This window comes from Onychomys torridus, chromosome 14 (assembly GCF_903995425.1).
Source record: "Onychomys torridus chromosome 14, mOncTor1.1, whole genome shotgun sequence".
In the NCBI taxonomy this organism is placed as follows: Eukaryota; Metazoa; Chordata; class Mammalia; order Rodentia; family Cricetidae; genus Onychomys; species Onychomys torridus.
The window spans coordinates 80,174,334-80,202,030 of NC_050456.1; the positions used below are offsets into that span (position 1 = coordinate 80,174,334).

A 27,697-nucleotide genomic window follows, 5' to 3' on the forward strand; every position below is an offset into this window, starting at 1 on the left:
GAGACAGCTGTGGAGAGACAGCTGTGGAGAGACAGCTGTGGAGAGACAGCAGGGCGAAAGAGCTGCTGCCGTGAAGGAAGGGCTGTGTGAGGGAACTGTGGAAAGAGCGGCAGCGAGTGTGAGTGTGAGTGTGTGTCAGCGTGTGAGTGTGTGTCAGCGTGTGAGTGTGTGTCAGAGTGTGAGTGTGTGTCAGAGTGTGTGTGTGTGTCAGAGTGTGTGTGTCAGAGTGTGAGTGTGTGTCAGAGTGTGTGTGTCAGAGTGTGAGTGTGTGTCAGAGTGTGAGTGTGTGTCAGAGTGTGTGTGTCAGAGTGTGAGTGTCAGAGTGTGAGTGTGTGTCAGAGTGTGAGTGTGTGTCAGAGTGTGAGTGTGTGTCAGCGTGTGAGTGTGTGTCAGAGTGTGAGTGTGTGTGTCAGCATGTGAGTGTGTGTCAGAGTGTGAGTGTGTGTCAGAGTGTGAGTGTGTGTCAGCGTGTGTGTGTCAGAGTGTGAGTGTGTGTGTCAGCGTGTGAGTGTGTGTCAGAGTGTGAGTGTGTGTGTTAGTGTGTGTTAGAGTGTGAGTGTGTGTTAGTGTGTGTCAGAGTGTGAGTGTGTGTTAGAGTGTGAGTGTGTGTGTGCAGAAGGAGCAGAGGCAGGAGAGAGAGATTTTCAAAGAGAAGAGGGGGCTGTGTAAGTGTGTGTGGAAAATGTATATAAAGAGATGTTGCCAGGCGGTGGTGGTGGAGGTGGCGGTGGTGGTGGTGCACACCTTTAGTCCCAGCACTCGGGAGGCAGAGGCAGGCAGATCTCTCTGAGTTCGAGGCCAGCCTGGGCTACAGAGTGAGATCCAGGAAAGCGCAAAGCTGCACAGAGAAACCCTGTCTCGAAAAACAAAACAAAAACAAAAAATAAATAAAAAATAAAGAGATGTAACTGTGTGGAGACAGAGGTATTTTCAGAGAGGGAATTTCTCAAGTTATCACCAGAAAGCACGTGTGTTTCCTTGTTATCACTCCTCAGATAGAAAAAGTCTAGCCCTCAAATAGAGAAGATTTTTTTTCCCTAAGCCCTGGCTGCCTTCGTGGACTTTCTTGCATTACCCTGGTGGTAGTTGGGGGCCGCCCCCGCAAAGCTACCGTTACTTGTTGCCAAGAGCCTCTGTGCGTCAGGAGGGAGCTGGGTCCAGGCTCCAGTGCCCCCCGGGACAATGAATGCCAGCGGGTGTCAGTGGGCAGTGGGGTGCAGAAACCCTCTGACCTGGCTCTAGTAATATGGCTTCACCGCAGCTTGGCCTCCAGGTCAACTGCTCTCTGTTGCGGACAAGCTCGTGAGATGTGGCAGTCACTCTAAGATGCAGCTCAGCTCTGGTTTCCGGAGTCACACAATAGAGATGGAGACTGAGGTGCGGGGGGAGGGAGCAAGCAGCGGCATACATGACGACACCAGAGCTAAAGACCTCTGCACACTGGACCACTGGGTGCATCATTCCCTTTATTGCTCAGCAGGAGGTGACTGAATGGGACCGTCTGTATGGGCTGCAGTCAGTTCATGAGGTGCTCAGGAGCCAGAGCAAAGGGCTTGTACACACCTGGGAAAACAGTTGACACCAGCAGACAGGTAGACAAAGAGACACACACCAATAGACACTAACAGCAAACCCGTGTCTGTAACCCACCACCGGCCAGACCCTTCTGCTACACATACTAGCCTAAAAGAAACTACATGACTTATCTTGTGTGATGAGAATGCGTAGGGCGCTGAAAATGTAACATAACTGTCCAGACTTTGGCTGTGAGGCAGCAGGGCGGAGTGGAGAGAGACGGCTGGGTGAACATCATCATAGTCAACGTCCCAAAGGTTGCCATTAGTGAAATAGTCACCAAAGGAGGAAGTTCATGAGCGAGAAGGAAAGGCGCTTTCCCAGGACACACCATATTCTGCCTGACAGGAAAATAGAACTCACCGGGAAACAGCAACAGTGGAGCAGAGATTACACCAAAGCTCCTTCAACTCACAGATGTGGGAACATCCGAGGCAATGCTCATCTCCTGGCATCGGGTGGCCTCTTGAGACTCACCCCATAAGGCCAGCGGAGTTTTCCAGCAGTAACTTGCTGCCTTCATTGCTCCCAAGGCTTGGAAGCAACTAGCATTATTTCGGTTTCATATAGGAGGGCTGTGTGGTGTGACCGACGCACTATTCATTTCTGCGCTGGTTTCAAGTCTGTGGATCAAGGTGGACAACATGTACTCTAGGGGAGGGTGCTTTCGTGGTACCCAGCCCCTGGCTTTTAGCTCAGCTTGTCACTTGCACTGACTCTGACTTCTGGCCCTCATTTGGCCACAGGCCTGGGTGCAGATTTGTCACCGGTGTCTTTAGTCTGTTCCAACAGTACTAGTTCTGTTCTTGCAGAGGATGCCACCGTCGCTTTGGAACCGGGCCTGGCATTTGTCACCTCTGTCTCAGCTTCCCCCTCCTCCTCCTCGGGAGAGAAGCTTTCTCGAGCATCAAAAAAGGTGATAGTTTCTTCCTGGGGTCTCTGCTCTGCCTGCCCTTCCTCATCTTCAGCACTTCTGCTCTTCTTGGTAGGCGAAGAGGAGAACCCTAACTTGGGAAACCGGAACCAGCCTGCCTTCTCCTGTTTCCTGGGCAGTTCAGGGTCCAGCCGAGCTGCAGGCTGCACGTGGACTGGAGCCGGTCTTTGGGCGGTGTCTCTGGAATCATCAGCCGTCTCTTCCACAGAGGAGAAGCCAATGCTTGGAAGCCAGGACCACAACAGGCTGGCCTTTTTACCTTCTGATTTCTGTTTTGTAGCCATCTCAGGGGTCTTTACCTCCTGGCTGTCCTCGGGAAATTCAAGAATCTCGGCTGGCTCCTCATCAGAGGTGCTGTCCGTAGACTGGGGCCCAGGAGGCCCCTCAGATGATATCGGTGGTGGTGGTGGTGGGGGCGGCGGCATGCCAACACTGGAAGAGATCATTTCAAATGGTTCGCCGGCATCAGGTGGGATATCGCCAACAGCGGGCAAGGGAGCTCCACCCATGCCCTGTTGCACCTGGGAGTCGGGAGCCACAGTATACACACTAGCCTGCAGGGGGGGTTCTGGGATTTTCACTTTCAGCAAAGAAAACCCATAAGAAGGATTCTGAACTGTAGAAGCAGGAATCTCTGACTCCCGCACAATCTGAGTGGAAAAGGCTCCGTGTGCTGAGGAATCCGAACCCTCTCGTTCCACCCTGCTGCAGATCATGACTTCTTGACTCTCACCTTGAGACCCCTGAATGTGCACTCTGACCTTAGAAATTGGGGATGCTTCCAAGGACTGCTCAAGGCTTGCTGGTGGCGCTCTGGGATCCTCAGCTCCTGTTTTTAGAATGCTGGCTCCCCAGAGCCCAGGGCTGTCTTTACGCATGCCAGTGCTGGCCTCTGTAGATTGCACCTCCCTCACCACAGGGAAGAATACATCAGCCTCAGAGCTGGAGGCTTGGAAGGAGAACTTGGGCACCTTTAGTTTGGGGAATGTTACAGTCAACACAGAATCCTCCCAAAGCTGACTTGTGCTCACCACAGAGACCTGGGATGGCATCTCAGTGAGGGAAGCCTTCAGCCTCAGAGGCCCTTGCGGCTGGGAAGACCAACTTCCTGTTCTAGCCTCCACCTCAGCAAGAATGTTTCCTCCTATTCCTTCTGGAGGAAGCTGGGGTTCTGAGACTCTCACACCAGACATCTCAAGGGAGAAGGAGTCCTTAGCTGGATGGGTCCCTAACTCAGGGGTGGACAGATGTGTCTCAGACATCCCAGCAATGGAGCTCTGCAGCCTAGAGCCTGTTCCATGGAGATCACGTTTTACAACATCTGCATACGTCAGGCTTTCTGGGGTCTTCACACTGGTCCCTTCCTCTGGGGACTCCAGGGAGACATGTGCCCCTACCTTCGGCTCAGGCACATGGGGCAGCTGCACAGTGGCTGCTGCTACTTCTGTCTCTAAGGGTACACTGACAGCAGGAGTCTGTGTCTGAGTAGCTTCCTGTTCTCCAGCCCCATCTTGCTCCTTGGATGAAGAGCGCCTAAAAACAGGAACTCGGAACTTAGGCATTTTGAACCAGCGTTCATGCGAGCCTGTTGACATCTCTTTTGCTGTGGGATCCATCTCAGGGCTTTCCATGGTGGAGGCAATATCTCTTTGTCTACAGGATGGCTGCAGATCTCCAGTTATAGATGCTGTCAGTCCCCCAAGGGGCTCACTTGCAGACACACCCACAAACAGATGACTCTTGCTGTCACCTCTGACATCCAGGTCATCTTTGGGAAGTGGAAGATCAGCTTTGGGCCCAGTCACCCCTGCTGTCATGGAGGGGGATATGACACAGGGCTCTGTAGTGACATCTGATGAATGAGTGCTCCCAACATGCATATCAGTGACAGTGGTTTCTATGACTACCAAGTCAACACCAGCTGTAGTACCAGGAAGTGAAGGCTTCACATCTCCCTGGAGCATGGCAGCCCGACCCTTAGAACCCTTTATCTTGGGGAGTGCAAGCCGTGGCAAGGAAAAGCTCAGCTTCCGGGTTCTTCCCTTCTCTGTTTCCTTCTCCATAGATGCATGCTGCTGTGACTCCACTGGGGAAGCACATGTCCCAATTTGAGTGTCCGTTTCAATCATGGAGAAGCCTAAACCAGTGATGGGGTCCACCTGAAGAGACTCAGAATCACTTGCAGACCCTCCTTCCTTTTTGGGAGACCAGTGGAATGGAGGGATCTTGATGCGTGGCAATTTGAAGGAACTTCCCTTTCCTTCCTGATCAGATGCTTCAACGGGAGAAGTCAATGCAGGCTCTATCGAGGATTCCTCCACAACAGGAGAAACAGGTGGTTCTGAAGACAGAACAAGGGGGGCGCAAGACTCTGACATTGCAGAAGGACTAAGAGAAGAGTGAATGCCACTCTCAGACACAGGACAACCATATTCTGCGGACGATGGGGGAATGGAAATGACAAACTTAGGTTTATGGAACTTAGGAAACAAAAGTTGAGCTTTAAAAGAGGTGACTGGAGTATCAAAAGAGTCATGTGACCCCAAAAAGGTACTTGAAGAGCAAACAGGAGAAATGATATTAGGAAGGGAAACCTCAACGTCAGGGCCGCTCAGCTCCACCTTGGGGCCCTTCACGTCCACCTTGGGGCCCTTCAGGTCCACGTGGGCGCCCTTCAGGTCCACCTTGGGCATCTTGAGGCTGGGCATCTGCACCTTGGGCAGGTGGCCCTTCAGGCCGGCCCCAGCAGCAGCCTGGGCTGGCAGCTCTCCCTCGGGCAGCTGGCCCTCGGGCAGCTTCACGGCCACCTGGCCGGCCTTGACCTCCAGGTCGGCGGAGGGCAGCTGAATGCTGAGGTCAGGGGTCTTGAGGTCGCCCTGCACGGAGGGCAGGCCCACGTCCGCCTCCACCTTGGGGGCCGCCACCTCCAGCGAGGCCTCCAGGGACGGCTTGCCAGGCGCGGACACGCCGAACCAGGGCATCTTGAACTTGGGCATCTTGAACTTGCTGTCTTTGGCGGCCTCGTCCTTGTCGGCCAGGGCCAGGTCCCCCTCCAGCTTGGCACCCGGGGCCTGGATGTCCACCTCCACGCCGGGCAGGGCCACGTCCACTTCGGGGCCGCTCAGCTCTCCCTTGGGGCCCTTCACGTCCACCTTGGGGCCCTTCAGGTCCACGTGGGGGCCCTTCAGGTCCACCTTGGGCATCTTGAGGCTGGGCATCTGCACCTTGGGCAGGTGGCCCTTCAGGCCGGCCCCAGCAGCAGCCTGGGCGGGCAGCTCTCCCTCGGGCAGCTGGCCCTCGGGCAGCTTCACGCCCACCTGGCCGGCCTTGACCTCCAGGTCGGCGGAGGGCAGCTGAATGCTGAGGTCAGGGGTCTTGAGGTCGCCCTGCACGGAGGGCAGGCCCACGTCCGCCTCCACCTTGGGCGCCGCCACCTCCAGCGAGGCCTCCAGGGACGGCTTGCCAGGCGCGGACACGCCGAACGAGGGCATCTTGAACTTGGGCATCTTGAACTTGCTGTCTTTGGCGGCCACGTCCTTGTCGGCCAGGGCCAGGTCCCCATCCAGCTTGGCACCCGGGGCCAGGATGTCCACCTCCACGCCGGGCAGGGCCACGTCCACTTCGGGGCCGCTCAGCTCTCCCTTGGGGCCCTTCACGTCCACCTTGGGGCCCTTCAGGTCCACGTGGGGGCCCTTCAGGTCCACCTTGGGCATCTTGAGGCTGGGCATCTGCACCTTGGGCAGGTGGCCCTTCAGGCCGGCCCCAGCAGCAGCCTGGGCGGGCAGCTCTCCCTCGGGCAGCTGGCCCTCGGGCAGCTTCACGCCCACCTGGCCAGCCTTGACCTCCAGGTCGGCGGAGGGCAGCTGAATGCTGAGGTCAGGGGTCTTGAGGTCGCCCTGCACGGAGGGCAGACCCACGTCCGCCTCCACCTTGGGCGCCGCCACCTCCAGCGAGGCCTCCAGGGACGGCTTGCCAGGCGCGGACACGCTGAACGAGGGCATCTTGAACTTGGGCATCTTGAATCTTAATTCCGTTTGGGGGTACTCTCGTTCCTTCCTTTTTTGTTCTTCTTCTATTGTCCCTGTTCTCACTCTATCTTCTGTTTTCTCTCGTGTCTCTATGTCCTTTACATTGTTCCTCTGTTTTCTTTCTTTGGACTCATTTGGTGTTTCTTCCTCCATTGTTTCATAATCCAATGTCTTTTCTTCCTGTCTTTTTTTCATGGTTGTTACTTCCTTTGTTGGAGACCATCCGAAGGACGGTGTCCTGAATTTGGGCATCTTCATCTTTATTTGTTGCGTCTGTGTTACCTGTTCAGTGTCTTCTCTCTTCTCTTCTTTTCGGCCACTTTCTCTCCCATCGTCCCTTCCTGTTTCTGTATAGTTTATTGTTCCTCCCTGTGAAGCTGCTTCTCCCTGCATCGTTTTCTGGTCCCTGTCCCCTGATTCTCCATGTACCCCCTCTCCTAGGACAACCTCTGACGTGTATCTTTTTGTCTCTTTCTTTTTTTGGGAAAACCCAGCTTCCTGGGTTTTCCCGTGACATTGTGAAACCTGTGAGCTGCCTTGGTCAGGTTTGTCTTGCAGAGACAATCTTGCAATTCCAATTTCCAGGCTCTCTACCTCCTCCCATTGGTCATCCCAGCTCCTTCCTGGGGCTGGCTCATCTCTATGCTGGCCAAGTGTCTTCTCCTTGTCTTGTTTTGCCAACTGCTTCTTCTTTCTGTGATGTGTGTCTGTTTTCACTTCTCCAGGGCCTTCTTTGTCCAAGTTGGGGTGACTGGACTTTGTAGGCTTCTGCATAGTTAGGGCAGACATGAATCTGGGTGTCTGTGCCTTGTCCTCCTGTGGTTTGGACTCTTGCAGCCCTCCAGCACGATCCTGCCTGTCCTGGAGCTCTCTGTCCACTTGCTCAGTTGTATTGGGGCCTTCTCCTGAGCTCATCCCAAATCTCAGGTTCAGGAACCTTCTCCTTCGTCTTCCTGACCCTGACTTCTGCTCTCGGTTGTCACCTGTCAGCTGGGCCTCTGTGTCTGTGCTTGTGGGGGACACATCATGTGTGTCCCTGTGCTCTGAGGCTTCTGAGGAACTGTGTGAGCGTCGGGGGCATGTCCCCCGCTTGCTCCTTAAGGCTTGAAATTTTGGCCAGGAGCGTCTGTCCTGGGGCCGCCTCTGGCGACCGTCCCTGGACTTAGAAATCAGCCGTTCTCGGTCTCCATCTGTCTCTAACGTCTTTGTCGGGGTCTCCATGTATCTGTCAGCACTGGCCTTGTCCTGGAACAGGAAAAGAAGCTGTTTGTTTTGGGTGCAATAGCCTGTACCGTAGACACTGTTCCCAGGAAGGGGTCTCTAGTGCAGCTGAGGCTACCTTAGATCTCACTGGGCAGAACCTTACCTGTTTTTCCTGGCCTTTCAAACATTGCTGAGATTGCTGAATGGCTGACTCCTCTCCCTTGCTGGCAGAGAGTTTCCGTTTGATTCTGAACTGAACTTTGTATGGTTCTGAGTACTGAAGGATTTTAAGAGCATCTTCATATTTCATGTGGTCGAAGAATATGGTTGCACTGAGAAGTTGATCCCCTAGAGGAAGAAGAAACCAGGTTCAGTGCCCCTGTCCCCACCAGAATAGATGTGGTCTGGGGGCTGCATTGGCAAGGGGAAGCCCTTCAGCCTGTGTCCAGCTCCCCAGTGGCACCTCAAACAACATGCAGAAAATCAGGGCACAGTGGGCAGTCCCAGCCTGGAGTGGCTGAGCAAAGCCCTTGGGGCCATCCCGAGCCTTAGGTGAGGCCCAACCTCTCAGGTTTCACCATTTCCCTCTCATCCTGGGTTGATGGAGGAGCACCAGGGATGGGACAGTTGTGGTACCTTCTCTCAAGCTGAAGAGTCTGGCTGCGGAGGAGTCCTTCAGCACTTGCTTGACAAAGATGCCCTGGTCCCCTCCACCTGTGACAGTGTAGCCACTGGCTCCTGACTCTACATCAGTCTTCAGTGTCACCTCTGCTGCCTCCCGGGTAGACTGAGGCAGAAGAAGGGAGTGATGAGTGTTTGCCTATCTCATATAGGCATTACTGTAGTGGCCAGTATCTCCCAAGGATGGTGATCTGTGCTGCCTGGGTAGAAGCTGGGGTACCATCCAAGTGTGCCAGGCTGCTGTGTCTGGGGTTTAGAGAAAGCCCAGCTGCAGGAAGCCTCAGCTGGAATCAGGGGACAGCCTATCTAGGCAGCCGAGTCTCCAGGGGAGAGGCTCTAGCCAGCTTTCCTTCTGCTGGTCCATCACTGGTTCATTACAAATGTGTGAAGCATCCACCCCATGTAAAGCGCCAAGGCTAGATCCCAGGAGGGACATCAACACTGGGGACGTCGTCTGCAGTCCCCCGATCCTGCAAATGATGGCCACCCACTTTGCCCATCTAACTGAGGCTATCCAGGGAAGCACAGAGGCAAAATAACCCTTAATGGGGACTCGGCTGAACCCCTCCCCTCTCCCTTGGCCAAGGCTCTTCCTCACTATAGTCTGGGTACCACACAGTGTTGTCCACTGCACATTGAGGTACGGCTGTGCATATGCTGGTCAGGTGTCAGACTCTTCCCATTAGAGGGCAGACACTACTCTCTGCCTCTGCCCCTCCCAGGTCTGAGGCACGGGCACACTATCCCCAGGGCACAGGGTATGACCCTCCCTCCATCTCCTGGGGCTGAAGCCCTTGAGGAAGGGTTATCCCCTGACTCTCGCTGGTATGGCACCTACCTCTGGATGACTCATGCTGGAAAAGGCTGTGGATTCTCCTGAATCCCTTTTCCACCAGGATCTCCGTCTGCCAGAGGAGCTGTGCCTGCCCTGGTTGTTTTCCTGCAGTCAAGGGGTTGGGAGTTACCACTTACTCTGCTAAGGAGACATGAGTGTCAGGGAGGCTCCGAGCAGGAGAACCCAGGATGCAGGAATACAGGAACTCCGGGGGCGGAGTGTACTGGGGAGCTGAGTACCTAGGACCTCACTGGGAAAGGCAATTCTCAGCCTCCTGTTTCCTCACTGAGGAACAGGTATGCCTCCACCCTGTAGCAACTGGAGGTACTTTAGAAGGGGGAAGACTTTCCAGGTATAAGATGAGTCTTTAGTGCAGATAGGGCTCCTCTGATCCCTCTCACAAGGAAGTCAGCAGTCTCCTCTCCAAGATGGTATGTGTGTACATGTATGGGTGTGCTATGAAGGAGTATGCCCCTGCCACATCCCACAGTGGGTTCTCAGAGTTTGTCAACACACACACACACACACACACACACACACACACACACACACACGAGCAGCAAGTGTCCCCATCTCCACAGTGGCTCAGCCAGCTAAAGGGAGACAATGGAGAAGAGGCCAAGACCAAATGCATAAGGCAGGGAGGGCATAGACACTCGTGACCAGGGGATAACGTGCCTGTGGGCCACACCTGAGCCTTCCTTCTGCCAGCAGTTCTGCCCTGCAGGCTTACCTGGGCTCCAAAGCCAGCACCTTCAGCTGTGTATTCATAAACAGGGGAGGACCCCTGTGGCCTCGGCCGAATGATCTCACCCACAGGCCCTTCAGTCACCTGGTGGAAAATAATAAAGTTACCTCCAACTACCAGCTCTCCAGCCTGGGGGGAGATGGGGTGGGGCTGAAGAGGAAGAGCTTCCCCTTTGGGTGATACTCACAGAGTAGTCCTCCTCAGTCCCAACCCCTGGTTCCTGGTTCTGCAGCTGTCGTCCAGACACTGTAGAGATAAGAGCGGTTAGTGGACATGAGGGCGGTAGGCTGTAAGGTGAACATGGGAAAACAGGGTACACAAGGGTGAACATGGGCCTGAGGGAAGATCCAGAGACCCTGGGTGGGGCAACCACAGGACAGCAGTAGAGTGGGATTTGCAGATTTAGTCCAAGAGAGAAACACAAACAATAACTACCCAGAGCCCGAAATTAACATCCAGAGTTGCTACAATCTGTTCTGCTAAATGTCCGGCATCCATCCCCAAATCACAGGCAATAAAAAGAAACAAGAAGATGGAGCTCCACACTGAAGAGCAAGGCAAGTGATGGACGGTGTCCCCAAGACTCCAAGTGCTAACAGGTTGTCTAAAACACTAAAGGAGACCTGCATAGGGTTAAAGACCGGTAGCAGGCTCTCGGAGAGAAACTTACGAGAGTCAGAGATGTAGTTGAATTGGTAGACCGCTTGTCTAGCATGCACAAAGCCCTACCTCGATTTCCAGGACTGCAAACCCCAGCATGGTACTCACAGCGTCAACCCCACCACTTGAAGGGTGCATGCAGGAGGACTGGGGTTCAAGGTTATCCTCAGCTGTATGTTTTCAGGCCAGTCTGGGATAAATGTTACCACGAATTACGTAAAAATCAACCAATTCAACCCTGAGTTGTTGTTGTTGTTGTTATTGTTGTTGTTGTTGTTGTTGTTGTTGTTGTTGTTGTTGTTGTTGTTGTTGTTTGGGTTCCCCCCCCTCCCGACAGGGTTTCTCTGTGAAGCTTTGTGCCTTTCCTGGAACTTGCTTTGGAGACCAGGCTGGCCTCGAACTCACAGAGATCCACCTGCCTCTGCCTCCCGAATGCTGGGATTAAAGGCATGCACCACCACCACCAGCTCAAACCTGAGTTTTTAAAGCCAAAATTGTGGAAATTCTGGAGTGGAGTGTGTACTGGAGACTCAATAGTAGATCGGAGGAGCCTGAAGAAAGCACTTCAGACTGAATTTCATAACCGGTTTGAAGAACACGAGAGAAAAGCTGAAGGAAGATGAGCAGAGAAATCAGGGGAAAAGAGAAAAAGGCAGAAAAGCCTGCTGAAGAAGCAATGGAAGGGACGAGTTGACAGTCCAGGGGGCTCAACAAACCCAAGCAAGAGAAACGCAGAGATCTTCAGGGAACAAACCATGATCAAAGAAAGTGGCCCAGCACACAGAAAGACACAAAGCTGACAACCCGCTTCTCAGAAGTATGGAATAACAGTCAGCCCAGACCTGGCAAGACAGATGGCTCAGCAGGTAAAGGTGCCCCCTGGCCTCACTGACCTCCACATAAGCACCATGGCATGGGCACCTGTGTGCACCGTCCAGGCAACACAAGACCAGGACTCAAAGAGAAAGGTAAAGAGAAGGCAGGCGTGGTAGGGCTTGTTTTTCAATCCAGCATTCCACAGGTAGATGCAGGCAGATCGCTGTGAGTCCAAGGGCAGCCTGGTCTACACAGTGAGTTCTGAGCTACCCAGAGCTACATTCTGAGACCCTGTCTCAAAAATAAAACTAAATAAAAAACTGGAAATAAGAAGAAAATTCAACAATATTTGCAAAGACTGAAAGAAAAAAAGCTGTCAGACAAGAATTTGATACCCCATTCTCCTACAACAACCATTACATTTGTACACATTGAAAGAAAGAAGAAAAAAGAAAAGAAGAGAGGGAGGAGGGAGGAAAAAGAAAGAAAGTCTGAGTTGGTAGTGAATGTGTATTATTGGCAAAGACCAAGGCCTCAGGCCCCTGGGAACTGGCAAGGCGTTCCCCTAGTCTGTGTGTAAATGCTGACAGAAAGCTTGACTGCAGCAGCCTCCTCCCAGATGGACCGCAACTGAGACTGTGCCCTCCATAGACTTCCACGCAGACTAGCATGAGACCTTCCCTCTTGTACATAACAAACGCTCCAAGGTTCCAGGCTGTGTGTGGTTGCTGCTGCTCCATCAGATTGAGCATGGCCTACACAGTCCCGACTTTTCTGTATGTACATCTGTGTGTCTGTCCTTTCTTCATCCCCTTTCTTCATTTCCAGAACCAATCCATGCTGGACAGGCTTCCTCCACAGAACTCATCTTTTTTAACACGTAGGTGTGGTGGCTTGCACCTATAACCCTAACACTGGGGAGGTAGAGATAAGGGGTTTCCCAGGGCTGATGAGCCAGTCAGCCTACGAGGCCGGCCCTGCCTCAAAATCTAGTGTGAACAGTATCCAGGGAACAATGTCTGAAGTTGGCCTCTGTCCTACACACACACACACACACACACACACACACACACAGAGAGAGAGAGAGAGAGAGAGAGAGAGAGAGAGAGTTCAAAATTTGTATGCTTTACAAAGGATGGTGTGAAAATGGTCAATTAATACAAGAAAAAATGGCCAGCCCCCTAGCAAAATGCAGATTAAAAAACCACAAAGCAAAGTAGATCTCCCAGCATCCATAGGAATGGAAGGCTCTTCTCAGTGAGAGGTGCAGGGGCCACTGGTCGTGGGTAAATACTAATCTTTATCGCCAACTCAGCCACAGAAAACATTGATTTTATGTGAATTACAGTTCCGGACATGAAGATTTAGTAAATCTTAAAGACAATAGAAATTACTTTGGGAGAAAGCAAAAAATCGTAAACAAGACACCAAGGCTTGTGAGATGGCCCTCGGGTAAAAGACGCTTGTCACTAAGCCTGGTGACCTGAGTTCAATCCTTGGGACCCACATGGTAAAAGGAAAGCACTGACTCCCACATGTTGTGCCCTGACCTCTCCATGTCCTGTGGCACATGTGTTTCTACACAGACACACACACACAATAAATAAAGAATGTAACTTTTTTTAAATTAGCCCAAGTGAACTAAGTGAGAAATCAGTCTACCTTAAAATTCAGAGCTTCAGTCAGGCAAAGACTCGGTGAGGGTGTGAAAATTCAGGCCCCAGCATGGGCAAAGATGTCTGTAAGGCATCTTTGTAGATTATCAATTACAGGCGCCCCCAAATAAATAATTCTTGCAACCCCAAAGAAAGTCTAAATGACCCAGTGAAAACCAGGCAAGGACTGGGAACATGGGTCAATGGTAGAAGGTTTGCACTTGAGAAGCCATGAGTTTAATTTCCGGGAGGAAGAAGGGGGGAGGGAGAAAAATGGACATGGAGGGCACACACAAAGGACGTACAACTGGCCTTCCAGATCCACAGTGAGGGCTCATGCCATTCCCAGAGCAGCTGAGATGAAAGGGCTGGGTGTGCTGAAGGAGAGGAAGACATAGGCAGCTGGCATTCCTGTTCCATCCTAGGCATGAGGTAACCTGGGACAATCGGTTTGGAAAATGGCCTGCTGGGATTGACCAAGGCCACTGCCGTCTACCGGCTGGCGCTGCAGCTTCACAGTCAGGCACAAGCATGTCACCATGGTGCCAGCATGCTCTGCTGCTGCAGTGACACTCGTGCTCATCTCCATCCTACAAAATATTTTTTTCATTTTTGGTTTTTGGTTTTGTTTTGTTTTGGACATAGGATTTCACCATGTAGCACTGGCTGTCCTGGAACTCACAGAGATCCAGCTGCCTCTGCCTCCCGAGTGCTGGAATTAAAGGTGTGCGCCACCACACCCAGAACCCTACAAATTTTTAAGTGATGTGAGTCAATGTACTTTCTCTGTGCTTAGAATAGTGTTTATTAGCCAGAAGACAGAAAGGCAGTGAGTGGCCTCTTCTAGTCCACTGCTGCCTTTGTAAATAAAGTTTTATTGGGACACAGAAAAAACAAACAAAATTTTCCCCCACACAGAACTCCAGCCTAAAGCCCCTGAATTCTGCTAAATATCCAGAGGAAGAACAGCCCTGATGGACATGGACTGCGGCTGGGCCTGGGCTCCAGGTCTACCTCCACAAGGGAAGCAAAGCTGAGGATAAAGCTCCACCGCTGCTTCAGGCCTGTCCTGAGGGGTGAAGTCCCTGCTACACAAACATTGTCGCTGTCAGTACTGGAGTCCTGTGCACTGACCTTGATGACATTCCCACAGGGACAAAGAGTTCCAGGCCTAGCAGGATTCTGGATGTAGCTACTATGCTCTGGCCAACCTGGATTTCCCCAGGTATGCACAGAGGCCACCCTGCCGGTCCCGACACACCTGCCCCCAGAGGCACCCCTGGAGCTGTGCATTTGACACTCTTCTTGCTTCCTTTTTTTTTTTTTTTTTTAAGTGGCTCTGAGAGGTCCAGGGATGGAGCTTCCTGGGGTTAGTCCTTCCGAGGGAAGTGGGGAGGGTCAAAGATGGCCTGTCAGGTTCCACCTCTCCTTCCTGTTACTCCATGGGCTAAACCATAGACCCTGACCTCTAGGACATCAGGAAAGTCACAGTCCATTTATAAGACTGACCTTAGGCAAGATAACAGTCAAGGAACTCAACATCCCTGCAATCCCCATGTGCATGTCCCATAACCTAGTGGTAGAAAGGAAGTGTGACAATCACCTGTCTCCATCATCATCCCCACCCAGTCTTTGTCCATGCACCCCACCACTGCTGGGGGCTCCCAGGATTGCTCAGAGAATCCACACTTTGCCCTAGCCACATACTGACTTAGGGGATGTGAAAAGGGTCAGCTATAGAAGGGACTCTGGGCCAACTACCCTTCCTGGAAGCCAGGCAAGGGTAGATGAACCTACAACTTCCTGTTTCCCTAGCTGAGACTGGAGCTTTGGCCAGGGTCCAGGCCTAGTACTGGGCCAAGTTAATGCTGGGATGGCAGTCCCAGAATGGAAGACCCCCATAGCCAGGCAGTGACCTACCCCTGAGAAATTGTATTCCATATCTGTTTCACAGGAATTTAATGGATGTCAAAAGCCTATGGGGAAAGGTGTTGACAGCTGGGACGTGGGAAGCAAGAGGCAGACCAGCCCTGGCCCTGCTGGCTGGGGTTCAGGCCCCTTCTCAGGCTTAGCAAGCTTTGGGTATAGCCAATCCCACCCACACAGCCCCCCTTCCTTGTGAGGATGGAGAGCAACGGCCCTGGGAAGAGGCATGAACTCTGCCATGAGGCTGCACTCCAGGCTTTAGCAGGATCCCCTGCCCAGGAACACACAAAGAGGAAAGCAGAGACTCTACTGACTGCAGGACGGACAGACTGCCCCTCCACCAGCTGTGGGGATGAGGGAAGCCTCAGGGCAGAGTCTCATCCACCTAGGACAAGACTCCCAGATTGGGGTGTGGGGGCAGGGAGACAGGGAACCACCCTAACAGCCTGCCCACATCCGTCTCTCAAAGACAGCTTGTAAGCGGCCCAGCTTTGAATACTGCCACCTAAATAATGACACAGGTTGTTGAAGGTCACCAAAGCGCTGTTTTATAGAGGAGGAAATGGGGACACACCTGAGCCAAGCCTGGCAGGGCTGGCCACTGTCACCCGATAGTCCCCCAAATTCCCTGCCCCACCCCCTAGCACCCCAACCCCTTCACACAGTTCCAAATCCTGCCACTAACATCTCACTCCTACAGGCACAAACCTGTACTCAGGAAGGGACCACAGGATCCCAGGGAAGCCACTTCCCTGCCAGGGCATGATGGGGCTGAACAAGGACACAGTGGGGGCAACAAGGGGGCACACCTGGTTTAGAGAAGACCAGGTTCTAGGAACTGGACTATTTTAGGGTACGGCTGAACAGTAGGTCAGCCCCAGAGGAGGGTAAGGGAGGCAAGCAGGGGCTGCATAGAGGGGCATACTGCCCCCATGATCCATGGCCACTTTCCTGTTCAGGACAATCCCAGCAGGGCCATGGAGGCAGGGTGGGGCATGCGCTTAAAGAAAACCAGAGTTTGCATTCAGACTGCTTGACTTCCTGCTGGGGCCTGGTTCAGTAGCCATGTTTGCATGTTACCAGGGCAGTGGGACCCTTAGGAAACTGGCTGAGAGACTCTCCAGTTGCCTGAGGGTTGTGTGTATGGGACACACAAGGACAGGCTCACACTGCCAAGGCCACCACTTTCAGACTGGGATCCTAGTGCCCTCACAGGCTTGCATGCAGCTGGGTCCACCCCACCTTGCATGGACTCCGGCCTCGCCCCATCCTGGAACTCCACAAAGCAAGTGCTAAGCTGGGCTGACTGTCATGAGACCTTCAGACCTTGTGAAGCAACAGCCCAGGCGGTGGCAGGCCTGCCCACTCCATCCCCCAGCATGTCTGTAGATGAGCCTGAGGACCAGGGAACAGCGCCAGCTCCGAAGGGCGGGCCACACAGTCCAGAGCCAGAGCTCTTCCCCACACAGGCCAGCTATACCCAGGAGGATGTTCACATGCTTCTCTCCCAAAACACCTATGTAAGACCTTCCCACCTGCCTCAGCTCACTGCTTCCTTCTGTGCCCAGGCCTCTCCACTACTGAACTCTTCACAGACTGCCCCACACACTCCCCCAGAGGCAAACTCGCAGGCAGTGAGGCAGTCCTGTTGTTGACTCTGCATCCCGCGCACTTGGAGCTTGGTATATATACAACAGGTACAGAACAAATGCCAGTACAAGAAATGGCTAAGGAAGGGACGCTGAGTGTGGTGGCATGTGGCCATCAATCCCAGCACTCAAGAGGCAGAGACAAGAAGAAAGGCAGCTCAAGGCCAGCGGGAGCTGCACAGTGAGTCCCGAGCCAGTGTGGGTTACCTGCCTCAAAAAACAAAATAAAATGGCGATGGGCAGCCGTGCCCAGACTTAGAAGGATGCTGCATCTGTGGGCCATAGGAGCAGCAGGTGGGCCCAGGCCAGCTCCTGCATCTGGAGAAACTCAGACCTGGAAAAGTATACTAGCCTATCAACCCCAAAAGATTCAGAAGCCAGCAGGAATGGCCACCACACCTTCAACCATCAAGAGTAGACCAGCTTCCTTGGTCCTTTGAGTAGAAAGGCAAAACTCTGGACACCAGGAACAGTGTGGCCCATCACGGGCAGTCCACTTTTCCAGTCCCACCTTGGGTAACCCCAGTAAGTGAGTCAGGTCTTGTCTGAGCCACCTTCTACAACCATTCCAGTCCTCTGTACGCCAAACCAGGTCAGTGGCCACCGTCCGAGGACCCCTCCCTAGGCCACAAGGCCCAACCTTGCGGCTCTGTATCCTGCTATTAAAACAGCCACTTGGTACCTTTGGCATCAATGTCCCTCACAAACTAGCCTCTCTCCCAGCAAAAACCACTAGTCACACCAGCCAGGGGCAGGGCAGCTGGGAGTTTTGTGTCCCCCTACAGCTTGGAATGCAAACTGGGAGGTACTGCTCCAGGGCCTTGTTGGCTCTAGCCCATCTGGGGTCCAAACAGCTCCTTGCTAGCATTTTCCCAAACCAGTCAGCAGCCAGCCGCAGAGAACAGACACCCTATCCTTCAACATCAGCAGGAAGCAGAACAGGAGGAAGGTGCCCGGCCCAGCTCTGCCCCTCCAGCCTCCCTTGCTGGCTGCCCATCCGGCCCCCTCTGACCTGCTGAGTGGCGAGGGAGAGGGGCAGGTGTTGCGGGGCTGAGCTCAGAAGGGGATGGGGTGCAGAAGGGTGCAGCCACTTCTCCGAAGAGGACACGGGTTCCCAAACTTGTGTAGAAGAAACCCTGGGCTGGCAGCTCCCACCAGTCCCTCCCTCCACAGCCCCTCCCCTGCTGTCCCTCCTCCCATGTCTTCAGCCAGGCTCAGAGCCCTGCCAACCCCCCTTCCCCAACACACACACACCCTACCAGAGGGAGTGGGCGGTTCCCCTCACAGGCTTGACTCTGGGAGCCAGGGACCCCACCCCAGCTCCCCACCCCCACCCCCACCAGCCCAGGCAGCTGACCTGGAGAGGAAACGCCTGCTGTCTGACTCACAACCACTACCCCGCCAGTTACCAACTGTGTGAGCAGCTGCCTGTTGTGTGGCTACATGGGTAGGAAGCAGATTCTCCCATGCCCAGATCTTGGGCCTCAGTTTCCCTGTGATAGTTGGGGGTTCAAAAAAGGGAAAGGGGCTGGATGTGGTGGTTCATGCAGCGCTTGGGAGGTAGAGATAGGCAGATCTCTGTGAGTTTGAGACCAGCCTAGTCTACATGATAAGTTCCAGAACAGTCAGAGGTACATAGTGAGACCCTGTCTTTAAAAGAGGAGGAGGAGGAGGAGGAGGAGGAAGAGGAGGAGGAGGAGGAGGAGGAAGAGGTCTGGAAAGGCTAGCTCGATCCTCAACACACCCAACACAACACCTTTCTAGTGCTCTGGCAAAAGGCATCTCCTGCACTTGGAAATGGGGTGAGAGGTACTGCATAATATATGAGTAGCTGGACCTCAAAACTGACATTTGTACTTCCCTCCCACTCCTATGTTTTGGAGATTAATGGTGGCCGAGAAAGCTGCCTCCTTGATCTGCGGATGTCAAGTCAGGCACTGCCCAGAGCTCACACACCTCCCTCGGCTCCTCGGCTCCTACCCCTCCTTGCTCTAGGCGGACAGCAGGCCTGGGCAGGAGCCACTAGATGCACTAGCTGTAGCTCCGCTGGGATCCCAGGGCTGCTGTGGGTACCTGAGCCTAAGGACAGGCTGCAGCAGGCTTGCAGAGCTAAGGGGTCCCAGGATAGGGAAGGCCAATGTGGGTGATCCTGGCAAACATACCAGGCCCTAGATCAGCACATCGGCCCAGAGATGAGAACCACTAAGCAGCAGAAGAGCCAGGCCCTCTACTGGGATACTGAAGCCAAGAGCAGCCTGAAGTGGAGACCAGCTTAGAGAACTCCAAGGAAACGAAGGCAGGGGTCACTGGTGAGCAAACAGGCACAGGGGCAGAGCTTCGGGGGCACCCTCAGCCCTGGAAGGGGGAGAACTAGCCGGCTTCTCCCAACCTTGCCCTAAAATCCTAACGGTAGCAAAAGTAGAAAACAGCTCTGTTTACACTGCACAGGAAAGCTGGCGAGGTCTGCTCCCCACCTCCCGCTGCAGGGCCCATGTCCCAGGCAGCTCTCACCTGGGAACTCTGTTTACTGCCTGACACCAGACCAATCTGTCAGCTCTAGGTGGGGCAGGGCTGGCTGAGTCAGCAGGGCACTGCAAGCTGGGGCAGTACAGCTGGAGGTGGGATGGATGCTGGCATGAAGCAGGTCTCCTGAGCCTGTCAATCAATCCAGTCAGGCCCCTCTGTCCCTGGGGCTCAGTGCACAGTGCCTTCTGACTCCCCTTGCTTCCTCTGTCCCTTGCCCCACCTACCTGGGGGGTGTGGCGGATCTGAGATCACCACGGCAATAGCTTTGGAGTCCCACCTCGCTATAGCCAGAGGGATGGTCCCTACAAAGGGACAGGCTGCTGGATGGCTGAGTCATCTTCCAAACCTGAGAGGGTCATGATCCCCCAGCACAGGCTCTGCTACAGAAAAAGCACTGACATGGCCCATCTCCACCCCCGTGCTCTTGGCTGAAGCGGGCTGCTGCACCAGTGACTCCTGAGGTGACAGGGACTGGGACTGGTGGCAACAGGGAGGGAAAGCTGGGATCACTGTGATTCTGGAGGACCTCACGAGCTGCCCCTGCCTATATCCAACCCAGAGGGGCTCACTTGACTCTCAGCAGGCTTTGCCTACCGCAGATCCTAAGGATGCCCACACACACCCTGCTCAACCCTTGATTCTGTATAGCAGGGCCCAGTGGTGAGGTGTGAGTCAGTGGAGAGCTTAAGCATCTGAGTCACATGTCACAGACCCTAAGATTCGGGTGTCAGGATGTGTCAAGTGATGCCCATTAACTGCACATGTAGCCTGAAGCTGCCAGGACCCCAGCCCAGCCCCTTGATACCATGAGAAATTGGCAGTGACAAGATCGGGTGGGGCCAGGGGGCAGCTGGTAGTGACTCAGCCGAGGGCATTCCTAGGGGATGTGTCACAGCACGTCCTGGGTGCTGCTGCCACCCTCTCGCAAGGCCTGCCAAGGAAGGAGCCACCCAATAGTGGGCTGGCCCCAAGCATCCGGGGCAGGCTGCTCTTCTTCCCACAGAGGGTCCAGCTCTCAAAGGCCACCACTGGGGTATCAAAGAAGACATGGGGGGGGGGAGGGGGGACACGGCAACTCAGCCTCAATGCCCGCAGGCTGGTTCCTGTTCTCATCTCCACTCAAGGCAAGCAGGAGCCTTGACTCAGCTGTAAATCCCTGTGCTGGGCAGCTCCTAAGGGGCGGGGGACAAGCGTGTGGACAAGGAGGCCCAGGTCCAGTTGAGGCCCTGAGCTGTTTGTACCCTCACTGCCAGCACTGTATCCTGGCAGGGAAGTGACTTGAGGTCCCTTCCTGGTCTGCCCCACAGCACCCAACAACTCTGCCGACCACTTCTCCTTAATCATTGGGATGCAAGGACCAAGTGTACAGCCAGGACCCTGGAGAGAGACCCCAGCGCTGTCCTCTGTTCTCACCTGTACACACTGGGGCCAGGTGTGTACTGCAGCATGCTGGCTAGGAAGGAGTTCAGCAGCCAGTGGCTGGAGTGGCTGGAAGCGTTTCCGCCGTGTGTGGGGTGTGGGGAGTGGGGAACACAGCCTCCTGCCCCAGGCCTCCTGGGCCCAGACCCAATTTTCCATCTGAGAAAGTGCTTCTGACTATTAAATATTTATCCCAGCAAGGCAGGCCTTGGCTCCGTTGGCCCATGACTTCCAAAAAAAGAAAAATAAAGGGAAACCTGGAGGCAGAGGCAGGGAACAGGAAGACAGGGTCCCTGGAGACATGCTCTTCACAGGACAACAGCTTCCCTTACAGTGGGGACCAAAACTGGGAGTCAGTGTTTCCACCAAACTAAGCCTCCCTTCCCTCTGTACAACTCCATTTGCCCAGTGTATGTCCCCTATCCAAGAACTGCCCAGATCCAGCCTGGTGAACATGGTTACTGCTGCCTGTGGGCTCCCTCCTCATGGACACCTTTGAGCCCCCGGTGACACCTCCATGTACCAGGGCCACTTCCCACTTGCTAGACAAGCAATGAGTGAATCTCTGCTCTCCCTCCTAAGTCTGGGGACCTCCAGGAAGTAGTGTACCAGCTCTTAGGCACAGATGGATAGGTGGACAGGCAGAGATGAATAGGAATCTCTCATACTTAAGAAATCCCTGGGTGCAAGATCTGCCTCCTCCTGGGCAGAGGACAATACCAGCAAGATCTTGACTTTTTGCTCCCACGTGTCTGTGACACCCAGGTAAATAAGAATTCCTCTGCTTCTGCCAGGGCTCAAACCTCTCCTCCCTAGCCAAGCTGGTCCAGGCTGCACCTGAAACACAAACATCTTCAGTAAAGGGTGTGGAGGAGGTCACAGAAGAAAGGGAAGACATAGAAGGCTGGAGCAAAATGCTCTCATCAGGGGCAGCAACTAGTGTAGCCCAGGACAGAAGAGCCTGTCTGAGCAGAGAGAGTAAAAGGCATTGCTACAGGACCATAGGTGGAGGTGGGCACAGCTGCCTGAGCACAGGAGAATGGGAGGCTAGGAGATGGCCAGCTCAATCCTCCTGTCTACTCTCAAGCCCAAACTATCCCTTTCTTGGCTGATAGTAAAAAACAGATACAGCCTGGGGCTTGGAAAGAGCAAGATGAAGCACAGTCCTGTCCCCTGAGCCATCCAAAGAAAGAGCCCTGCTGGGTGGTGGTGGCACACGCCTTTAATCCCAGCACTCAGGAGGTAGAGGCAGGTAGACCTCTGAGTTCGAGGCCAGCCCGGTCTTCAGAGTGAGTTCCAGAACAGCCAGGGGTATGCAGAGAAACCCTGTCTTGAAAATTAATAAATAAATAGAGGAGTGGGAAAGAAAGAAGAAAGGAGCCTCGGGTGTTGTTAGCAACTGATAAGCCCCAACTGCGGCTCTTAATCTCATCTCAAGCAGGAAGTGGTCCAGGATAACCCACACTGCTTCCCCCTCAGTGCCTGTCCACAGACACATGTAAGCTGAGGAGGAGCCACCAGAACCCAGCCTGGCAGAGCAGGCCAGCTAGGACCTCTCAGAACCACCTACCACCTCTCTCTGCTGGGCGTCTAACGAGTTCCACTGTGATGCAGGGCTCAGCATCCCTGCTTTTGTATCCCATCTTCAGAACAACAACATAGATTCCTACCAGTATGACAACCCTATCCAGGGGATGATAAAGTAGTGCTGCATGTGTCCTCACCAGGAACACAGCTAGCTCTCTCTCAGCATTGCAGCCCGGGCACTCCTGGGCACAGATGTCAGGTCTGGACCTACGTCCTGACCCCGAGGCTGGACACCTAAAAGCTGCTCTGGCCCTATACTCTTTAGGGGAAGGAGCTAGCCACACCATGGCCCCCCGGCCCCAAAGAAAGAACATCCAGATGTCCCTCATGATGTCACAGCACATGGGAACTCCCCAGATCCAGCAGTGGTTTCTTGAAGAATGGTAGGAGTTAGTGCCTAGGCCATGCCAGGCTCATGCAGGTGCAGCACAGGAGCCACCGATTGGAAAACAGGACTCGCTCTAACTCTGTGACTCAGCTATGCCTCTGGGAAGACACTCACACACTTGCCCGGAGAGGTATGACAACCAGCAACTATGGTGCTAAACTTCTTGATGTCAGTCAGGAAGCTTGTGTAAGGCCCATCTCACAGTGGCTGAAGGCACTTGGGCATTCCTGGGTTGGGTGTATCCCTATCTACTCCTCCACACCCTTGCCCAATCTTGTGTAGGTACATTCCCAGCACATCCACCAGGGGGCAGCCTCTGAGCAAGTTAGCTGGAACAACCGTGGCTCTGCCCTGGGCTGTGGGAGGTGGCAGATAGCCAAAGGTGTGCACCAGGAGTTTAAGAGACCAGGTATGCCTGACACAGGAGGGCAACTCTGCCCTGTTGGGAGTGGACCCCCGCTGGTAAAGGCCTAAAGCCAATCCTCCCCTTCAGCACAGTGAGCATCCTTATGAAGCCTGTACATTCCTGGGCCCCTCCCTGGACAGGGTTGAGGACAGCCCGGGCAGAACCATCCAGGCCCTTATCCTGAAAGTCTCCTACCAGAGCTGTATAGAGGCCACTGCTCTAACTCCCTGGGAGCAGGCAGACACAAGGAGAAACTGCTCCAGACAAAGCAGGGAACCAGCAGTTAAAAGAGAGAAGAAACACCCTCGAGTGGAGGCACACCCTTGTGGAATAAGGTACAGCATGTGCATGCGGTGGTCCCTCAACCGGAATCTAAGGATAAGGAAGCCACTTGTGCACACTGGAGACAGAGCGTCCTATGAACCTGGGCTTCTTCGCTCTGGGGAGGCCAATCCGCAGTGACATGGGCCAGGGCCAGCAATGGGAAAAGAGGAGAAAGTGGGGGTCCAACACTCTCCCACTGCTAGTGGGCTAGTCAGGGCCCTTGGGCTCCCATCTGTATGTGGGAGAGTCTCAGCAAGAGAACTCCTGGGATAGCAAAAGCCAGTTCTCAAAGAGTCCCAGGCTCCAATCCAGCCTCAACCCACACTGGACAAATAGGCCACAGGAAGGGCTATGGCAGCTCCACTGAGTGGAGAAGATGCCAGGCAGGGCCACCCCTCTGCATAGCACTCTGCATCATGGGTGGCCTCATCGCCATAACTGTCATCAACTTGTTTTCTTCCACAGGGAGGGGCTCCAGCCTGTACCAGTGCAGCGCCTCTGTCCCAATCCCCTAGCCAGCGGCTGGCCAGGTGCCCTGGGTGTGGCCAGGCTGCTGCATAACTGACCCAGAGTCTGAAGGACAATTCCTTGCTGCCCCACCCTGCCCTCCAAGTCACTAGAGGTAGGTCCAGGACGAGGACCATCACATAAAAGCACCAGGTACCCACTCTGCAGCAGATGCTCAGCAAGAGAGGCACTGGCCATGGGGTGGGGTCAACCCCCTTGATTGGAGCAACAGGACCCTACTCGGGCCCCTTAGGAAGGAAGCTCCAGACCTCAAGCCTAACCCTGCCCCAGCCACACCTAGTTGGCCATCCATATACATAGTAGCCACACAGTTGGCCATCCATATACATAGTAGCCACATCCAGCACAGCACATAAGCCTGGTAGCCCCAATCTAAGCCCTGGTCTAGCCAGGACGGTCCCCCCAAAAGCAGGTCAGAGGCTAGATCTCTCAGGTCTCCTAGCCTAGGACTGATGACTGATCACCTGGGCCTCTTCTATCCAGTATGAAGCACACATGCCTCTATAGCCGCCTTACTGGGCAAAGCAGCGTCCCAGGAGGTTACAGGAGGACCGTAATGAAAAGGTGAGATAGGAAGGGACAGCGAGCAAGTCCGGAGTGCAAGGAGCCACACAGAGGAATGCAAACCCAAGAAACAAAGTGAGCAGCAGAGATGGAGAAAGAAGTGAGAAGAACGAGGCAGGCACAAGTACGGGCGAGATGCAGAGACCCACAGAGCCAGCGAAGGACCAAAAGCACGGGAGACCCGCCCGCCAGCCCCCATCCATCTCCTGCCCTTCCTCCCACGCTCAGCTTGTCCCGCACTGCGCGCCCCCGTCACGCCCCGGCGCCCGCAGAGCCCACCCGCCCGAGGGAAGTGGGCTGCAGGCGGGGGTGAGGCGCACCGCTGCCGGGGGCTCCGGGCCAGGTGGGCAGCACCACGTGGAAGCAGTCGCACATCTTGGCGGCTGGTGGTGCGGGCCGGGCGGCGGCCCTGCGCGTCCAGTCAAGGCCAGGAGCTGATGCGCCTGGAGAAGGGCGGAGCCCACAGCTTCGGTACCCTGTGCTGCCGCGGGCAGCCGGGCTGTGACTGCGGCTTACGAGCTTGGGGTACCTCCAGACCTTGGCTACCGCCCCGCCCTGGTCCGCCCAGCCCGCGCTGACCACTCGGCAGAGACGGCGCGGGCGGTGCCGCCGGTCTCATTCAGCCCATTGGTTGCCGAAGCTGAGGCCCCGCCCTATAACGGACCCGCCCCGTCGGACCCAGGCCCCTGTCGTCTGCCCTACCCCCAGCTGACCTCATCCCCTCCCTCCTCCAGATTGAGTTTCTAGGGCAGAGATTTGTCAAGTTCCTCCAGGGGCCACCAGATCCCTGCACCCGGAATCCAGGGCTTCCTTGCAGTGGAGCATAGGCAGTCAAGGGAAATGACAGCTTGCGATCTGAGCTCCTCAGGAGAAGATGGGGTCCAGGGGGCAAAAGAGAAGAGACAGTAAAGCAGATGCAAGGACAGGCTAGAAGCCACTAGTTTGGACATGGTGCCCTGGGCAGATCCCCCGTAGGCCGTCCAGGAGAACAGCCAGCATTGGAGCCATCCTACAGCCCCAAGGCAGGATTTGTCTTTTCAGTGTTTTTTGTAAAGAGCCTGGCACCTGGGACCTGGCCATGACAGGACTCTCCTGGCTTGGCCCCTGGGCTGCACGACAACGCAGGTACAGTGGGGGCAGTGCTGGATGGCTAGGGAGGGCTCCTGGAAGGTCCTGGCAACCTAGGGAGCTGTGAGCAAGACAAGTGTGGGAACTATTCCTGTCAGTGCAGAGACAATATGGGTTCTCAGGATGGGCAAGAGAGCAGGTACTGAACATGGCCTGCTGGGACTGTTGGGGGCTCCAGGTCGAAGCTTGGGGGAGGCATTCTGAAAAATCAAGAGCTGCTGGACAAGGGCAGTGAGGTTGGGTGGGATGCTGACAAAGAGGACTGGGTAAGGGCTTGATGGGAGAAGGCAGGATCTCACCAGCCTCTACCTGGGCACCGTGCAGGAGGGAACACATTTGGGGGAGAGAAAGGCCCAAGTTCTGCTTCCACAGAAGCAGAGTTGGCTGACCCCAGCCTGGTGCAGATCTGAGGGAGAAAAATGTCCCAGACAGTGCACTGGCTGTGCCAGGTGGACAGAGAGGGAGGTATGCACACCACTTTTTCTAGGGTAAGAAGATGGGGTGGGAACCAGGGGAGGCTAAGCCACAGCAGAAGAGCCACACAGACACAGGAACAAAACCATGTACTCAGGCCAGCACACACACCACAGGCCACCTTGGATTTGTCCCCGTATACTCAGACATGCACACACACGCACACACCCCCAAGTGTAACAGGACACAGATGTATGTGCACACTGGTGCACACAGTCTTAGGTACAAGCGGGAACTCCCCACAGAAGTCAGGGCCCAGGTGAGCCAGTGAGCATTGGGATGACTCACTCTCGGCAGTTCCCGTTAGCTGGGCTGCAGTGCTAGGCAGCCTGCCAACAACACAGGTCAGACAGACACCAGGCACTGCTGGGAAGGAGCCTTGGCAGCCTTCCCCTCCAACTGAATAGGCCTCAGCCCTGCCTTGGTGGGACACAAGTCCCACCGTGTCCCCGGGGAAATGCCCTGGATGAAGAACACTACCTTGTCTCTGGGTATAAGGGCCTCTGCGTTCTGGGGTACATCTCGGTCTGCTGGGTAGGCTGGAAGGTCTCAGTCTGTCAGTCCAGTGTATCTGAATCTAGCTTCAGGATCCAAGAGCAAGGGCCTGGGAACAAGGCATAGTTTTGTATAACCAAAGACCTTCGAGTGCAGACCCAGCTATGTCCCTTGTCTCTCGGCAACGTCGTTCAAGCAAAGTGGTCAGATTGTCTAGCATGATCCACGTAGGGCCGTGGTGGTGCCCATCAGCTTTGGGGGGATGTGGATGTTGTCCAGGCTACCCCAGTTCAAACAGACCTAAGGCTATCATGTTAGGGGCACAGGACTGGGTAAGGGGTACCTATGTATGTATGCCAGCACTCTCTCATTTGCCACTGTCAGTATGAGTTGTGCTTGGTCATGAGGCCTCCCTTGAGACACCTGAGACCCTTTTGAGCTTCCTCCATGGGGCCTGTACACCCTTGACCTAATGAGAAGGTGACCATGCATGAACCTGGCCGTGCATGGTCAAAGCGTCTGTGTCTGCTCTGGGGCTTGAGAAAAAGGCAAGGCTGCTCACTGCCATACTGATTTGCAGCCTTCAGGCTGCTTCAGGGTTGGCTCAGGCCCCAGATCCAGGATGTGGGGTAGGAACCCAAGGGCTCTCCCTTCCTTCTCTCGCCCACTCTGACTCAGGGCTGGATGGACTGCAGCTTGATGTCAAGGCAAGGTGAGGCCTAACATGGGGAGTCCAGCTGCCGTCTCCTGGAAGATCCCCCTTGGACTAGAGGTCAGACCAGACACTGTGAGGGACAGACACCTTGGAGTATCTGCCTAGAGAGCTTTTCCACCCCAGGGAAGAGCCAGAGAGAAAAACAAGACCATGCACTCACACCAACACACATGCCACAGACCACCTTGGATTTGTCCCAGTATACACAGACACGCACACACACTCCTGCACACACACTCAGGCTCATGTGCACAGAGATGTACACACTCCTGAGTAGTGATCCTGGGGCCTCATGGTTGTGGCTGACTCACTATGCCTTTGGCAGCCCCTGTTATGGAAGCCCCTTACCTGCATGGGTGGACCAGCCACAGTCAGACTCTCTCCCCAGGGCCCAGCTAGACCCCCCTATCACTACTAGTATTCTGAAGCCTAA

The 27,697-nt window shown here is 54.5% G+C and overlaps 1 protein-coding gene across 1 annotated transcript; it reads right to left on the reverse strand.

Moving 5' to 3' along the window:
- Positions 1-1,354: 1,354 nt before the first annotated feature.
- Positions 1,355-24,827, reverse strand: LOC118595305 (protein AHNAK2-like). The gene is made up of 7 exons (XM_036205660.1): positions 24,773-24,827; positions 10,192-10,250; positions 9,990-10,088; positions 9,260-9,361; positions 8,377-8,527; positions 7,904-8,088; positions 1,355-7,782 (listed from the first exon to the last, which is right to left on the reverse strand). Exons 1-7 carry the CDS (start codon positions 24,825-24,827, stop codon positions 2,308-2,310), a joined length of 6,126 nt encoding a protein of 2,041 aa, XP_036061553.1. The 3' UTR covers positions 1,355-2,307.
- Positions 24,828-27,697: the final 2,870 nt, after the last annotated feature.

What these genes read in the sequence shown, in the direction of transcription:
- LOC118595305 (XM_036205660.1), bottom strand. Translation starts at nt 24,827, where the DNA reads ATGTGCGACTGCTTCCACGTGGTGCTGCCCACCTGGCCCGGAGCCCCC. An exon ending in GGACTGAGGAGGACTACTCT is followed by an intron (nt 10,089 to 10,191) that starts GTGAGTATCACC and finishes ATTTTCCACCAG; the next exon opens with GTGACTGAAGGGCCTGTGGG. An exon ending in ACTCTTCAGCTTGAGAGAAG is followed by an intron (nt 8,089 to 8,376) that starts GTACCACAACTG and finishes TTCTTCCTCTAG; the next exon opens with GGGATCAACTTCTCAGTGCA.